We start from the raw sequence: 18,561 nt of genomic DNA on the forward strand, positions 1-18,561 counted from the left end.
CACACACCTGGAGCAGTGGGCAGCCATTTATGCTGCGGCGCCTGGGGAGCAGTTGGGGGTTCGGTGCCTTGCTCAAGGGCACCTAAGTCGTGTTATTGAAGGTGGAGAGAGAACTGTACATGCACTCCCCCCACCCACAATTCCTGCCGGCCCGGGACTTGAACTCACAACCTTTCGATTGGGAGTCCGACTCTCTAACCATTAGGCCACGACTTTCAGGGATGTAGAGGTCCTTTCTAGGTGCTGATCCAGCATCTGGTCTGGATACATACTGGATCTGTTTGGCTACAGTGACCTTGGAATAACAATGAAGTGTTCCCAGTTCCGGTTGACCTAATTAATGCAGCCAAAAAATCCTTTAACGGAATTGAATATTACAAACCCGATTCCAAAAAAGTTGGGACACTATGCAAATTGGGTATAAAAACAGAATTCAATAATGTGGAAGTTATAAATTTCAATATTTTATTCAGAATACAACAAAGATGACATATCAAATGTTTAATCTGAGAAAATGTATAATTTTAAAGGAAAATAAGTTGATTTTAAATGTCATGGCATCAACACATCTCAAAAAATTTGGGACAAGGCCATGTTCACCACTGTGTGGCATCCCCTCTTCTTTTTATAACAGTCTGCAAACGTCTGGGGACTGAGGAGACAAGTTGCTCAAGTTTAGGAATAGGAATGTTGTCCCATTCTAGTCTAATACAGGATAATACAGTTTCTCAACTGTCTTAGGTCTTCTTTGTCACATCTTCCTCTTTATGATGTGCCAAATGTTTTCTATGGGTGAAAGATCTGGACTGCAGGCTGGTCATTTCAGTACCCGGATCCTTCTTCTACGCAGCCATGATGTTGTAATTGATGCAGGATATGGTCTGGCATTGTCATGTTGGAAAATGCAAGGTCTTCCCTGAAAGAGACGACGTCTGGATGGGAGCATATGTTGTTCTAGAACTTGTATATATCTTTCAGCATTGATGGTGCCTTTCCAGATGTGTAAGCTGCCCATGCCACACGCACTCATGCAACCCCATACCATCAGAGATGCAGGCTTCTGAACTGAGCGCTGATAACAACTTGGGTTGTCCTTGTGTCCTTGTCCTCTTTAGTCCGGATGACATGGCGTCCCAGTTTTCCAAAAAGAACTTTGAATTTTGATTCGTCTGACCACAGAACAGTTTTCCACTTTGCCACAGTCCATTTTAAATGAGCCTTGGCCCAGAGAAAACACCTGCGCTTCTGGATCATGTTTAGATATGGCTTCTTTTTTGACCTGTAGAGTTTTAGCTGACAACGGTGAATGGCACGGTGGATTGTGTTCACTGACAATGTTTTCTGGAAGTATTCCTGAGCCCATGTTGTGATTTCCATTACAGTATCATTCCTGTATGTGATGCAGTGCTGTCTAAGAGCCGAAGATCACGGGCATCCAGTATGGTTTTCAGGCCTTGACCCTTACGCACAGAGATTGTTCCAGATTCTCTGAATCTTTGGATGATATTATGCACTGTACATGATGATAACTTCAAACTCTTTGCAATTTTTCTCTGAAAAACTCCTTTCTGATATTGCTCCACTATTTTTGGCCGCAGCATTTGAGGAATTGGTGATCCTCTGCCCATCTTGACTTCTGATAGACACTGTCACTCTGAGAGGCCCTTTTTATACCCAATAATGTTCCCAATTGACCTAATAAGTTGCAAATTGGTCCTCCATCTGTTCCTTATATGTACATTTAACTTTTCCAGCCTCTTATTGCTACCTGTCCCAACTTTTTTGGAATGTGTAGCTCTCATGAAATCCAAAATGAGCCAACATTTGGCATGACATTTCCGAATGTCTCACTTTCAACATTTGATATTGTAATGATAAAAACCTTCGTATTCATCCGGAAGAAGGAGGCGGGAACCGGCGGACAATCAAAATGAAACTTTAATTACAAAACAAACACAAAACAGCGCACCAGTCGTCCGTGAGGGGCTGGTGCGCTGTTTTGTAAAAACCAAAACACAACTAAAAGCCCAGGCCTGGTCCTCTCTCGTCCTTCACTGTCGTCGCTCCAGTTTTATATCCTTCCATCTCCTCTGTGGGACTCAAGACCGGTGGTGGGTCGCAGGTGTAGCGGATTTCCCAATCACTCAACCGGCCTCACTCGTGTTCCCACATCCCTCGGCCCCGCCCCACTCGTCACATACCCCCATCGCCCCTCGCAGGCCGGGGGGTACCCTCGAGACTGCGCTCTACTCCAGCCCCCCATTCCCTCCGGGGGGGACCGCTCACGGGGACCTGCGGGAACCTGGGGGTAGGACAGACGAGGCGAGAGAAACGGAGATGGAAGGAGGAGCGACAGAGACGAGAGAGGGGAGAGAGAAAAAAAAAAAAAAATTCCGGTTCCCAGACGCACTGCTGCTCGGCCCTCCACCGGCTGGGTGATCTCCTCCGCGGTGCCTGACGGTGGCACTGGACAGCCCTCGGCGGACGGCACGACACTCCTCTGCCGCCCGGTGAACGGGCAACGGCTCCTCCGGTTTTGGGCAGCCGTTACCCGTTCCCTGCTCCTCCGGATTCCTTCGCGGAGGCAGCAGGCTCCGGCCCCCTAGCGAACGGCGCCGACTCCTCTGCTCCCTCACGGATGGCAGCCGTCCCTCCATATCGTGGGCGGTCGGCAGCGAGCTCGCCCATCCCCGGCAACTCGCTCCAGTCCACCGCCTCGAGCGTCCATGGCGGCATCCTCCTCGCCTGCTCGATGGCACCGCGGATTCACCACAGCGGCGAGGGATCTTCAGCAGCGCGTCCCTCCATCTCCCGGGCTTTGGCACCACTGTAATGATAAAAACCTTCGTATTCATCCGGAAGAAGGAGGCGGGAACCGGCGGACAATCAAAATGAAACTTTAATTACAAAACAAACACAAAACAGCGCACCAGCCCCTCACGGACGACTGGTGCACTCAAATAAATACCAAAACACAACTAAAAGCCCAGGCCTGGTCCTCTCTCGTCCTTCACTGTCGTCGCTCCAGTTTTATATCCTTCCATCTCCTCTGTGGGACTCAAGACCGGTGGTGGGTCGCAGGTGTAGCGGATTTCCCAATCACTCCACCGGCCTCACTCGTGTTCCCACATCCCTCGGCCCCGCCCCACTCGTCACAGATATGTTGTCAATATTCTATTGTGAATAAAATATAAATTTATGAGTTTTGTAAATTATTCCATTCCTTTTTTACTCACAAATTGTACAGTGTCCCAACTTTTTTGGAATCGGGTTTGTAGAAATTTGTTAGTGTGTTATGTGTAAACCAGGTTAAAGAGATGGGTCTTTAATCTAGATTTAAACTGACATAGTGTATCCACTCCAAACAACGCCAGGTAGATTGTTACAGAGTTTGGGTGGTTAAAAGGAAAAGGATGTGCTGCCCGCAGTTGATTTTGATATTCTAGATATTATAAAATTTACAGAGTTTTGAGAGCATTTTATAAGTGCTACAAATGTGGTTTTCAAAAGAAAGATTGCTATCAAATTGCACACCTGATGATAAAGAATTGACAGCACTGCCATCATTGCCACTGTGCTTTAGTTTATTACATGCAGAGGTATTTTGTCCAATAATTAACACCTCTGTTTTTTTTATAATCTAGCAGTAGGAAATTACTAGTCATTGAGCTTTTTATATCAGATATGCATTCCGTTTGTTTTGTGAATTGGTGCTTTGTCCAGCTGTGAAGAAATATAGAGCTGAGTATCATCAGCATAACAGTGAAAGCTAACACCATGTTTCCTGATGATATCTCCCAAGGGTAACATATAAAGCGTGAAGAGTAGCGGCCCTAGTACTGAGCCTTGAGGTACTCCATACTGCACTTGTGATCGATATGATACCTCTTCATTCACTGCTACGAACTGATGGCAGTCATATAAGTCACCTTTATTTATATAGCGCTTTAAACAAAATACATTGCGTCAAAGCAACTGAACAACATTCATTAGGAAAACAGTGTCAATAATGCAAAAATGATAGTTAAAGGCAGTTCATCATTGGATTCAGTTATGTCATCTCTGTTCAGTTAAATAGTGTTTGTGCATTTATTTGCAATCAAGTCAACGATATCACTGTAGATGAAGTGTCCCCAACTAAGCAAGCCAGAGGCGACAGCAGCAAAGGAACCAAAACTCCATCTGTGACAGAATGGAGAAAAAAACCTTGGGAGAAACCAGGCTCAGTTGGGGGGCCAGTTCTCCTCTGACCAGACGAAACCAGTAGTTCAATTCCAGGCTGCAGCAAAGTCAGATTGTGCAGAAGAATCATCTGTTTCCTGTGGTCTTGTCCTGGTGCTCCTCTGAGACAGGTCTTTACAGGGGATCTGTATCTGGGGCTCTAGCTGTCCTGGTCTCCGCTGTCTTTCAGGGATGTAGAGGTCCTTTCTAGGTGCTGATCCAGCATCTGGTCTGGATACGTACTGGATCCGGGTGACTGCAGTGACCCTCTGATCTGGACACAGACTGGATCTGGTGGCCACGGTGACCTCGGAACAAGAGAGAAACAGACAAATATTAGCGTAGATGCCATTCTTCTAATGATGTAGCAAGTACATAGGTTGTTATGGGAAGTGTTTCCGGATCCGGTTTACCTAATTAATGCAGCCTAAAAATCCTTTAACGGATTTGGATAATAAAAGCATATTAGTATGTTATGTGTATGCCAGGTTAAAGAGATGGGTCTTTAATCTAGATTTAAACTGCAAGAGTGTGTCTGCCTCCCGAACAATGTTAGGTAGGTTATTCCAGAGTTTGGGCGCCAAATAGGAAAAGGATCTGCCGCCTGCAGTTGATTTTGATATTCTAGGTATTATCAAATTGCCTGAGTTTTAAGAACGTAGCGGACGTAGAGGATTATAATGTAAAAGGAGCTCATTCAAATACTGAGGTGCTAAACCATTCAGGGCTTTATAAGTAATAAGCAATATTTTAAAATCTATGCGATGCTTGATAGGGAGCCAGTGCAGTGTTGACAGGACCGGGCTAATATGGTCATACTTCCTGGTTCTAGTAAGAACTCTTGCTGCTGCATTTTGGACTAGCTGTAGTTTGTTTACTAAGCGTGTAGAACAACCACCAAATAAAGCATTACAATAATCTAACCTTGAGGTCATAAATGCATGGATTAACATTTCTGCATTTGACATTGAGAGCATAGGCCGTAATTTAGATATATTTTTGAGATGGAAAAATGCAGTTTTACAAATGCTAGAAACGTGGCTTTCTAAGGAAAGATTGCGATCAAGTAGCACACCTAGGTTCCTAACTGATGACGAAGAATTGACAGAGCAACCATCAAGTCTTAGACAGTGTTCTAGGTTATTACAAGCAGAGTTTTTAGGTCCTATAATTAACACCTCTGTTTTTTTCAGAATTTAGCAGTAAGAAATTACTCGTCATTCAGTTTTTTATATCGACTATGCAATCCATTAGTTTTTCAAATTGGTGTGTTTCACCGGGCTGCGAAGACATATAGAGCTGACTATCATCAGCATAACAGTGAAAGCTAACACCATGTTTCCTGATGATATCTCCCAAGGGTAACATATAAAGCGTGAAGAGTAGCGGCCCTAGTACTGAGCCTTGAGGTACTCCATACTGCACTTGTGATCGATAGGATACATCTTCATTCACTGCTACGAACTGATGGCGGTCATATAAGTATGATTTAAACCATGCTAATGCACTTCCACTGATGCCAACAAAGTATTCAAGTCTATGCAAAAGAATGTTGTGGTCAATTGTGTCAAACGCAGCACTAAGATCCAATAAAACTAATAGAGAGATACACCCACGATCAGATGATAAGAGCAGATCATTTGTAACTCTAAGGAGAGCAGTCTCAGTACTATGATACGGTCTAAATCCTGACTGGAAATCCTCACATATACCATTTTTCTCTAAGAAGGAATATAATGGTGTGGATACCACCTTTTCTAGTATCTTGGACAGAAAAGGGAGATTCGAGATTGGTCTATAATTAACTAGTTCTTTGGGGTCAAGTTGTGGTTTTTTGATGAGAGGCTTAATAACAGCCAGTTTGAAGGTTTTGGGGACATGTCCTAATGACAATGAGGAATTAATAATAGTCAGAAGAGGATTTATGACTTCTGGAAGCACCTCTTTCAGGAGCTTAGATGGTATAGGGTCTAACATACATGTTGTTGGTTTAGATGATTTAACAAGTTTATACAATTCTTCCTCTCCTATGGTAGAGAATGAGTGGAACTGTTCCTCAGGGGATCTATAGTGCACTGTCTGATGTGATACTGTAGCTGACGGCTGAATGGTTGCAATTTTATCTCTAATAGTATCGATTTTAGAAGTAAAGTAGTTCATAAAGTCATTACTGCTGTGGTGTTGGGAAATGTCAACACTTGTTGAGGCTTTATTTTTCGTTAATTTAGCCACTGTATTGAATAAATACCTGGGGTTATGTTTGTTTTCTTCTAAAAGAGAAGAAAAGTAATCGGATCTAGCAGTTTTTAATGCTTTTCTGTAGGATATGTTACTTTCCCGCCAAGCAATACGAAATACCTCTAGTTTTGTTTTCCTCCAGCTGCGCTCCATTTTTCGGGCTGTTCTCTTTAGGGTGCGAGTATGCTCATTATACCATGGTGTCAAACTGTTTTCCTTAACCTTCCTTAAGGTTATAAGTACGATTTAAACCATGCTAATGCACTTCCATTAATGCCAACAAAGTGTTCAAGTCTATGCAAAAGAATGTTATCATCAATTGTGTCAAACGCAGCACTAAGATCCAATAAAACTAAAAGAGAGATACACCCACGATCAGATGATAAGAGCAGATCATTTGTAACTCTAAGGAGAGCAGTCTCAGTACTATGATACGGTTTAAATCCTGACTGGAAATCCTCACATATACCATTTTTCTCTAAGAAAGAATATAATTGTGAGGATACCACCTTTTCTAGTATCTTGGACAGAAAAGGGAGAATTGTCCGATAACAGACCTGTGAAGGTAATGAGAGTTCAAAGTTATAAATGCTGAAACTCCTGAATACTTTTTCTACAAGAGTTCAGTATTGAAAGCATGGAGTGGAGTGTTTGACAAATAATTCCTGATTTTCAGAGCAGGACGTCAGAGTCTGAATGAGCCGTGAAGAAGTGTGGCTGTGGGAACCAATGTGTCTCCTCATTTAGACACAAAAATAACACGCTGCTCAGCATCTATATACTCTTTAAGAGAAAACATAGCTTACATATTCCATAGGGCTTCATAACCCATAACCTACTGTATGTAGAGAGCACAAGAAGGTCTATGTTTACTGTTACTGATTCTGATGTGATTGACCATTGGCTGATGAGTTCTGGAGATGGAAACACAGATGGTCTGTTTGTGTCCACGATCACTTTTGGCATCAGATGATGGACTTCCTCAGGGTTTAGAAGGTCAAACATCTGAAACATGCATTATTTAATCATACATATGTCAGGACAAACTGGCACCTGCTATTCAGATCAGAACATGAACCAAACCATGTTTGGACGAGTCTGACCAGCTTACAGCAGGGTTAAAACTAGCATTACAAACAAAACAAAAATAATTACTTGAAATAAATGAAAAAATAAAATAATATTAATAATTTAAAATTAAACTTGTTTCTGGTACATTCCATTTTTATTTAATTTACTACATTATTATGTGATATACAACATAATAACTGAAATGTAAAAACACAAAAACAAATCTGAAATAAAATTGACTAAAACTACATAGACATAAATAGTAATAATAATAATAATAAAAAAACACAATAAATTTACTAAAATATTAACTAAAATTAAAATGAAAACAGAAAATATAAAAAAATGATATCTAATTAAAAAAAATTAAGAAGTACCAATATGAGACTAAAATAACACTTGCGTAAAGCTGGTTGTTATTTACCACACACACACACACACACACACACACATATATTCTGAAGGGCACTTTATTGCAGTCATATTCGTCGTCTGTGACATACAGTCTGACAGACATAACTCAACAAAGCCTTGGGAAATGAATGTAATCACTTACTCCTCTGCTTACAGGAAGAAAACACTTTATTTAATTTAACACAGCCGCATCCCATGAGCAGCAATATTCATTTATAACAGAGGTTCATTAAGCTATGTGTGAACGTGATGAGAGATGATCGTTTGTGTCCCACAAGATCTGTTTATCATCAGGGAAAACCAGACGAAAACCAGGTTGAGTCTGTATCTCTGATTCTATGAGTCGTGATTTGCAAAGTTTCCTGGCTAAAAATAATGTTTTTTTTTTTTTTTTTTTTTTTTTTTTTAGAAATGTTTGTCATATCAGTGACATAAAGAACCATTTCTGTGGAACATTTTGATAATCTAAAGAAGCATTTTCCACTATGAAGAACCCTTCATAAAGTGGCTTTATGGAAGTTATAGATTCTTCATGTAATCATCAATGCCAATAAAGGAGCTTGATTTTGAAGTGTAGCTGTCCAAAGCTGTCTTTTCCGGGTCACTGTATCTGTGCTTGTGAACATGTCAGTGGAAACAGATGGACTGTTTATTTTAGCTCTGAACATGAAGCTTCTTCTGAAGTTTTGACATCATTTATTCCCCTTGTGCTGTAGAAGCTGTCCCCGATGTCTCCTCTGGACGATCCACTGCCCAGAGACTGGAAGTGCTACATGTCACCGCAGGGACGCAGATACTACGTCAACACCGTCAGCAACGGTAAGAGACTCCGACAACAGCACAATTAATAGGGCCGCATATATATATAAATATATATTTTAATTCAAAAATAAACCGAAAGTTTTAAAACAAACAGAACCCCCCCCCCCCCCCCCCCCCCTGTTATCATGGGCATCTGCACTAGAGCAGTCAGTCACTAGTCAGTCGTGCAGTATTTTCTCGGTGGTTCTCCTGAGCTGGACTCTGTGAATGGCTGTGGATAGTCAAGCACATCTGGTACAGGCTGACCTGATGGGATCAGAGGACACTTCTATCTGTGTCCAAACAATCAGCATTGTCCCAATCAGAGCAATCAGTCAGCACTTGAAGCTATGCTTATTTTCCATTTTAAGTGTGTTTATGAAGTTTTCATACTAACGTTCTGCAAAATTCACACTTATATTCATACGAATGTGTGCTGCTCAAATTCAGCACATTACATTCATCTCAGCACATTTTTACAGTGCTTCAAAGAAGGCTTTCACTCTGAATGTATGTGAGCATGTCTTAATTATTCCTCAAAAAGTTTTGTAATGTTTTTCTATAGAGAATTTTATCATGACTTTATGCCCAATAAATAAATAAAAAATGCTCATCATAGAAATCAGTGTACAATATTTATGAATTTAATGTATTTTTAAATAATAAATGATAAGAGGACATTAAAAGAGGATGTTAAAAAATAAATAAATACATACATACATATATATATATATATATAAACAAAAAGCTAAGTATTTTCTTTTTTAAATTTACCTTATGTTAAATTTAATTGTTAACAGTAAAAAAGATATATATATATATATAGAGAGAGAGAGAGAGAGAGAGAGAGAGATTTAAAAACAAAACGTTTTTTTAAGGAAATACTTTGTCTTTCTGCTTCAAAATTTAATGTTTAATTATCTGTGTTACTTGCATTTTTTCTGTAATTATTTGTCAAATTTACTAACAATTACAAAAACAAAAAAAGTTTTTATTATTATTATTTTTTTTATTTTGTATTATTGTATTATTACCAAACAGAATGGAAGACTCTGAAGACTCTGGAATACTGAATTAAAGATCTGGGCCCGGTTCCCTGATAACGTTCACTCTTAGCGCGCTAAGAAGTCTCGAAAGATATATCTTACCAAAGTTGTTTATGTTCCTAAGTGTGTTCCCCGAAGTGTCCCTCTGGAAGCTTCTTAACACGTTGCCTCTTACGTTCGATGTTACAAGAGCGCTGTCCCGAGTGAAGGTGCTGAATTAGTTGGCATCGATTGCTCAGAAATCGATTTTCCACTTCATGCGAAGGTGCATTACAGCGTTAGGAAAGACAACACGTTCTATGCAAATGAAACATTCCTCAAATTATTACAGTAACATTTATTTTAACATAGTTTAAGTTATCAGTAAAATATAAACTATAAATTAAAAGATCAAATGGTCAGTAATATGTTCACACGATATGTTGTGACGGTTAGACGAACCGGGTATCCCTCGCTAATCATCCATGCTCCTTACCATTGTGCCGCTTCTTGACATGGGTTTAACGACTTATAAAAATTATATAATACACTTTTATATTAATGCTAAGGTACTTTACAATCAGAATTGATTGGCAAGCAGCTGCAGTTACTTCTGTTTAATGTGGTATTGATTGTCATTGGTTAATGTTTTCAATAAAAAGCAACCTATCTACAATGAACAGAGAGAGAGAGAGAGAGATACAGAATATGCTGGGGAAGCAACGTAAAAAAGGGCACAAAGCTTCTCGTCAGAGGAACTTGAAGTTTTGCTGGACGTTGCCACCAGGTCAGAGATCACACCCCTATGGTCCACTATAACCTGCACGTTTATGGCCGCGTATCCCTTTTGCGTTATGTATGCCTGATCAATCACTGATGGATTGGCGATAGGGATGAGTGTGCCATCCACCAGGCACAAGACTCTGGGGATGCCAGCAATGGCCTGAAAGAATGATGAAGCTCTCTGTAGCAAAAAACCTTAGCGCTGCAAGCAGCTGGGCTTCAGGGCTTAAAGCAGAATTCCGCCGCGTTATCCTGGCAAGAGCAGGTCTGAGAAGGTCCAACAGCTCCATAATGAGTTGTCTTGGGAGGCGAATTTTTTTAAATATAGCCACGTCAGGCAAAATGTCAAAAGGGTTCAAGTTTTGCCGAATAAAAAAATTGACATGGACTAAACGGCTCCGCGTCTGGCTCCGTCTTTGATTCAATTAAAGACACGTTGGATCGCTGCCATAGTTGGTCGCTTACTGGACACCACCATGCTTACCCATTTATAGATCTTAGCCATGTAGAGCCAAATTGTTTGCCAGATTTTAATCATCAAAAGTGATTGCTAATTTAAACGCTTTAATTACAAAAAAGCATAGGCTAATTACCACCATATTAGTTCTGATACCAAATAAAGTCAACTTCATAAATAGGCCTGTATCCATTGCGAACATAATTTATTATGAGTATTAAAATGTCCATAACATAAAACCATTGTTGAGCCATAATATTGTCAACATACCATAGTTTGACTTGTACTGCACTGCGCTGATTTCTAAAGACTAGCGTCTTGAGCTCAAATAATGCTAAGAGAGAGCTTACGAAAGGTCCAGACCAACCTTACGAAAGTATGACTTACAGAAGATATACTTAGCGTACGAACGTGTCGGGAACCGTGCCATAACGTTAAGAGAGAGGTTAAGAACTACTTGGCGATAAGAACGTTTTGGGGAACAGGGCCCTGGAGATTCACATTTAGGTACTTGACATTTAATAATGAGCACATTCATCTTCTCATAATGAATTATCTGACTTATGGTTTCCATTACATCACTTGCATTTCCAAGGTTGCCATTAGCACCTAAAAACAGAACTCCACCTATGAAGTGGGCAGTTTAGGGGACATTCACTCCTCATTAGTACTCAAGCTAAACTGTGAAACAAAGAGAACACACGAGTTGTGAAAGCAAGATAACAAATCAGTCTTCTAACCAACCAATTGTAATAATCTTACAAACTCTGTGATTAAGAGAAACTGAAATCAGCCAGCATTTGGTCACAGCCTCCAGATCCAGTACAGCCTGATTAATGATTATTAGCATGTTATGAACTTCTGGGTGCATTACTCATTCACACAAAGTCTTTCTCACACACACAGAGAACCAGTTAAATGTCTTTTAAGCTCCCTGTTTTTAGCTTGTTTTGTAGTGTGCTCTGAAGTTCATGTGGATGAAGCAGAGGCTTGTTTTGTGGTGTGATGCCATGGTAGTGTGTGTGTGTGGTTTCCTTCCTCTTCTCGGCTGTGGTTTAGTGAATGTGTTTTCTGCTGGGGAACACGCATGAATATGAATAAATAAATGAATAATTAAACCGCTCGTTTCAGATCAACCTCACTAACCTGCAGGTGGGGAGTTCAGGAAACTATGATAATGCATAATTATGAGATATAAAAATAGAATTTTGAGATATAAATGAAAAGTAAAATAAAAATAAAAGTCATTGAAGTCACAACTAGTTTAAAAAGTTGCAATTGCTATTTTATTTTATTATTTTTATTCTATTTTGTGGTGGGCTTCAACACATTAGCATCAACAAAATTTGCAAAAAGTAATATTCATTATCAAACAGGTTTCCTGAGCACTTTCATTGGTCAAGACAACCAATAGCCCCGCCCCAGTCTCACGCCATTGGTTGAACCAGTGTTGAGATACTCTCATGCTCAAACTACAGAAACACAGTGTTTACACGTAATAAATCAAGCATCAGTTTTGTCCATTTTCCTAAATCATATAAATTCAACTGAAGTTTAACCTCAGGTTCAGATCATTTTGACTACTCAGACTAAATTCGATGCCAGTAGTTTGTATGTGCTGCTTATTGTGTGTATGAAGATGAAATTAGTTTTCTAAATGTTTGATTAAACATGCAGCGGTAGCTGGAGGAACAGCAGAGCTGATACTGATGCTGGTAAATTAAAGATGATCTACAGAACTCAGAACTAGGCCATTATTCATCTCTCAGAGATCTGAAACATGACATGCGTCACAGATTGGAGGAGAGTGACACAGCGTTCTGCTCAGCACAAACTACAACAATACAGTAGATGTCGAGCCCAGCGCTCGTCTGAAGCAAATAATTAGACTAATCAGCTTCTCAGATGCTTGTTGCTTAGTAACCAGCTTCTCTGTTTCATAGCCGTAGCTCAGTAAATTTCTAAACTTACTTCATGATTGCATATGCACAGAGGACGCATGTTACGATTACTCAAAATGCAGTTCTGTTTAATGAAGACAATAAATCTAGTCGCTTTGGATAAAAGTAGTCGCTTTGGATAAAAGTAGTCGCTTTGGATAAAAGCGTCTGCTAAATGATTAAATGTAAATGTAAATGTAAATCTAATCAGGTGCATGCATTGCACTTTATTAAGAAAACATTCTGACCAATGCTTTATTCATGAAGCTTTATATGCATGTCTAATGTAGAATATTTTCACCTTCACATTAAATGCCTCTGCATTTGATCGGTTCTCAGTTCTGTCATTTGAGTTGAACTGAAATCCTTAGTGTTAAATCAGAGGATGATTTGATTCACTGCAAATAAAATGACCAAAAATGGCCCAAGGGAGACTTGCTCAAAACAGGTATTTAGTAAATCTCTGTCGATGGTTCCTGAAACTGGTTTTTGGGAGGGTGGATTGGTGTCTGTCTGTGAACATCTGATCCGGCCGCTGTGAGAGCATTGTGCACTACGCTATTACTGATGTGATGTTTATTGTGCAGCATTGCCTCCCTTCAGAAGAAAACAGATGATGTAATTTATAAGAAATGGCTTGATTTGCTCTTGTTTTTCAGAGACAACATGGGAGCGTCCGTCCAGCTCGCCTGGCTCCCCACAAACACCCGTGAAACACAAGAGCCCGGTCCTGACAGGTACTGTAGGAAACTCACCTGCAGATATGAAAATCAGCTCGTAGAGATGTGTAATGTTAAAACTGACATTGGTGCAAAACTATAATAAATAAATAAATCAACCGTGATGTTCTTCAGGTGCCTGCTCTCTTACTGGAGCTATTAAAGGGATAGTTCACCCAAAAATGATCATTCTGTCATCATTTTCTCTCCGTTATGTTGTATATATATATATATATATATATATATATATATATATATATATATATATGATGCAAAACAAGAGCAGCGCAGTGTGAGTCTGATTCCTCAACACATGACTCTTATGAACTGATTCAAAAACACACACAAGCAGTGTAGTCCGATTCCAGTTCATACAAACGAATGAGCTGGCTCTTTTTAGTGAATCAGTGAACTGTATATTTATTACTTTTAAACAAATATGCTTCATAAGGGTTTGAAGGCAATGATGTTTATGTTTCATTTTTGAGTGAATTAATATTTTAAGGCAGCAGCGTCTAGAAAACTGCTTTGGTACAGTGTGTTTTGATACAAACACCATATGAATTCAATTCACACATGGAGTCTTGCACTGATTCAGGCCACAGTAGAAGTGTGTTATGTTCATTACACACTGCTCTGCATCTTTGCTTTGTTACATGACCTTGCGTTGATCTGTCCTGGCTCTAAATCAAACTCACCGCAGTGTTTTCTTCTCTCCAGTGAATGGATTTCATGATAATGGCAGTCCGTTGCATCAGACTGAGCCATCACATGTAGTTCTGCGGAAGACCAGCACAGATACACAGGTACAGCTGATCTCTCACACATCCACTAGTCCTCATTATCCATTTAGCACAAATCTGATTTAATCCCATAACTTCAGTAACCACAAGTCATTTTAACACGCCTCTCCATCCGTATCAAAATTCACTGGAGACTCAAGTCGAGAAATGTATTGCATATTGATTCAGTGATGATTCAACATATGATTGATAAGATTTTTTTTGGAGGGATTATAAAGCATTTTCTCAATCTACCAAACTCCGATCTGGTCTGCTGCTCAGGTGCTTTTAATCAATCTATCAGGAAACGTACTAGAATGATAAAACGAGGAAGGATTTCAGGAAGAACCTGAACGTCTTGTTCATGTTTGAATGTTTGTCAGTGAAATAATCAGCACGTATTACATTGTTTTTCTCACGTCATCTCTCATTGTGGAGGTTGGTCAGGTGTTCTCTTCTTGTTTAAGTGAGTGTTTTTGGCCAGAATCAGCTGTAATGCACATATGCTGTTAGTCAAAGGTCTGGCTTTACAAGACGAACTCACTGTCCTGAAAAAAAAAAAAAACCTGTGTGCTGCTCTAAAAACATTGCATCCCGTCGACACAGCAACATCAGCTCCACCAATGACATGGGTTTGGGGGCGGGGCTATCTGTCCACCCAGCCAATAGAAGACAGGGAGTGTTGCACACATCACCTTTACTAAAGGTGCAGCAGATGTCATCACTTTCCTCCTTGCGTCTGTCCTGATGAACTCAGGGTGGAGAGGACATGATGTCTGACGCTCAGTTTTGTGTCTTCTGTCAGAGTGCTGTCTCGACGTCACCCAGCAGGACGCAGGAGTGTGAATCAACAGTGACTGTGAGTACCTCAGCTAAACAAACTCATCTCAGACGCTCAACCTGCATGACAGCAGAACACACTCAACACACCGACATCGTTCACTTTCCTAATGAGTGTTTCTGCATTTACTGTGGACAACTCTTTGGTGCAAAAATAAAAATATAATGTTAAAAACAACTAAATTAAATAATTATTCTCAAAATTATTCAATTAAACAATTGGCTTTTGTCATTGTCCTAAAGCAAACTGTTAAAATATTATCTATTTCATTTATATTTTCTAAATGCTGAGAAACTTAAAAAATACATTTTGTATATAAAGAAATAGTCATTTTTTGTAAACTCACATTTGCAGAATTGTAAAAAAGTACTGTACTTGGTTCTTTTACCTTTTATTTAGTAAGTAACAAAACTCAAGTAAAGTACAGATTCCCCAAAATAATACTGTAGAAGTTAAGTATTATTACACAAATACTTCTGTGTGTGTGGTGCCAAGACATTTTAATATGACACAGAGCAACCAAAGCTATTATGGATGACTAAACATTTCTTCTTCTTTGTGTTTTAACATGTTAGTGTAGCATAAACTAAAGCTGGCTTGGAAACTCAGATCTGGATTCGCAGGAGTCGAGTTATAAATAATCGTGTGAACTTACTGATTCTGTAAGAGGTTTAATATTACATCATCTGTTATCCTGACTGTCTCAGACACACAAAGACTTTCAACAACATAAACATCACCAATCACGAGCTAACATTAGAGAAATCCAGAAAATGGCTCACTTACTGCAGCGTACTTGATTTACAAGTTCATTGTGATTTGTTAAACATATATCCAGCTTACTATGATTATCAGAATCAGAGTTGTTGTGCAAAACGTCTGGTTATTTAAGTTAATGCTGGTTTTAATCAGTGTATTATTCAGTATAGTATAGTAATTATGGATTCCTGTAAGACTGTTATTAGAGCGGACAGAAGCCAAAAGTTCACTAAAAACAGCAAACGAAACAGAAGCATCACAACAAAACTGTCTCAGGTTACGTATGTAACCATAGCTCCCTGAGTAGGGAACGAGACACTGCGTACTCTAAGGGTCGCTTTAGATAACACCTCGTCATGACCCGTGTCTGAAGCATACATTGAAAAAACACCAACTTGTTGGCCGGCGACAGCTTCCGACGTCACTACCGGCGCGACTATAAATAAGCACCGGGAGAGCACGTCACTATCTTCTTCGTCTGAAGCTTGCGTCCGAAGCATGGCAGGGAGCTAGAGGACGCAGTGTCTCGTTCCCTACTCAGCGAACTATGGTTACATACGTAACCTGAGACAGTTCCCTTTCGAGGGAACTTCGAACTGCGTCCTCTAGGGGCCGCTTTGGGGAATAGTATACCCACGCCGCCATGCTGAGGGGAGTGCAGGCCAGAATCATGGTGAGCACTAAGTACCAACTCTACCATTTCCTGGGACGTTTAGACGGCTGTCTGTGACAGTACCCCTTATGGCCAAAAGGCCTAAGCTACATACCCAACTTAATTGTTAGGGCCTCGGCCCAGGGTAGAGCTGAAGGCTTGGAATCAGGAAAGATTCCTTTAAAGGGATACGGCTAAGAACCTAGCATTTGTACCAAGTCTTGCCTGTCACACAGGTGCTACCGCTAGCTTACGCATAAGCTTGCTGAAAGAGCTGTCTCGACAGTTCTCTAGTAGCAACACCCTGTTTAGATAGGTATCCGAGGATATATAGGTGCAGTGGCACCCAAGATGAGCGGGGCTTTTTCCAACTCAAGAAAGGGCACGAAGCAACCGCGCGAAACCCTCACCATATAGGATTTTAGAAAGAACGCAGAATACTAGCGTGCAAACTTACCACAGTGTGGATTTCAGAAAGTGTGCAAAGACTTCACGTGCACACTTACCATAGCATGGATGTTCAAATACTGTTCTAAGAAGGGGCTCTCGTGGCACTCTGATAGAGCAGCTCATAGATGGAATGTTGCATCTCAAAACAGTATGATTAAGAGTCATCAACTCGATCTATGGAAACAATACTGGAGCGCTCTGGGTAAAAACAAGGAACTCCGTCTCATATGAGAGGAGAACTCCGAGCTCAGAGTAGCGCGCTCATAGGCGACCCTTTTTTGGAAAAATGGGAGCGCTGCTAAATTACCACGAGAATCACCCAAATAGCCCCTCATGTTGAGGGAAGCAATGCTTGAGGTATATAAACAAATACACACTGGCTGAATGGAGCCCAAGGAACCAAGGTCTAATCATCTCAAGAAAGGGAACGAAGCGGAGTGCGTAACCCTTATCATACAAGATTTCAGAAAGTTTGCAGAGTCTTGCGTGCAAATTTACCACTTGTGGATTTTTAGAAAGTGCGCAAAGTGTTCACGTGCATACTGACCACCATGTGGTTTTGAGAAAGTACACAAAGCTTAGCGTGTGTACTTAAAGGTTCCTTAGCATCGCAGAGGTGCTGAATCTCACGGGAAAGGCAAGCTCAATTTTACAAACCTCGGGCGAGGGGAGCATCACCTGAGGCAGCATATACAAGAAGACTTCTGTAACTGCCACCTCCACTTCCCGCTAGATGCGACAGCACCCCTAAGCGGCCAGGAGACCCCACGGGGTGACCTGGCCGGACATCCATGAAATTCCCTGCAGTGCTGTGCCAGGCCTGATGATCAAAGAGGCTCCCTCAGAAACCTGTGATCTCAGCCACCTAATAGCGGAACATGAAGCCGGATGGCTGGTGCTGGCGAGTGTTTAGTAAACACTGTAACTGAGCACTGCAAAGGAAACTCACAGAGTTTATTAGTAGACACGTAACCACCAGCAATTAAATACACATAAGTATATACAGAGAGGGTTACATTTACTCACCCACCCTCCTGCGCTGGAGCCCCGCTCAAGGGGCGCCTCCTTTTAGTCTGGACCATCAGTCAGGTGGTTGCTATGAACATAGAACCATAAAAACATTATAGATCTGCATAGATCTGCATAGTTTCCACCTAACCTCAATCAGGTGGAGAGCTGGTGGTTACAGGGGAATTAGGAAGGGGAGAATAAAAGCAGAAGTTAACCCTCTGAAGTCGATTAACGCATATACGAGTATACATATACATAACGCATATACATATATGAGGCTATTTTCTCCTGATAACCACTTAGACTCCAGAGGGTTAAAAATCCCCAAAGGGAACGAGTAGATACCTCGGTATCACTCCAATTCGGATGAGAACGCTGCCTCGTCTAGATCATACCC

The 18,561-nt window shown here is 40.7% G+C and overlaps 1 protein-coding gene across 4 annotated transcripts in view; it reads left to right on the top strand.

The window, feature by feature from the left end:
• LOC132120892 (growth arrest-specific protein 7-like) overlaps nucleotides 1-18,561 on the top strand; it is a 36,770-nt gene that overhangs the window by 4,143 nt on the left and 14,066 nt on the right. For all 4 annotated transcript variants that reach the window (XM_059530110.1, XM_059530113.1, XM_059530111.1 and 1 more), the window contains exons 2-5: nucleotides 8,661-8,763; nucleotides 13,610-13,687; nucleotides 14,390-14,475; nucleotides 15,257-15,310. In XM_059530110.1, the coding sequence (XP_059386093.1) occupies nucleotides 8,661-8,763; nucleotides 13,610-13,687; nucleotides 14,390-14,475; nucleotides 15,257-15,310 (321 nt within the window). The remainder of the gene's footprint in view (nucleotides 1-8,660; nucleotides 8,764-13,609; nucleotides 13,688-14,389; nucleotides 14,476-15,256; nucleotides 15,311-18,561) is intronic.

This window comes from Carassius carassius, chromosome 39, assembly GCF_963082965.1.
Source record: "Carassius carassius chromosome 39, fCarCar2.1, whole genome shotgun sequence".
Lineage (NCBI taxonomy): Eukaryota > Metazoa > Chordata > Actinopteri > Cypriniformes > Cyprinidae > Carassius > Carassius carassius.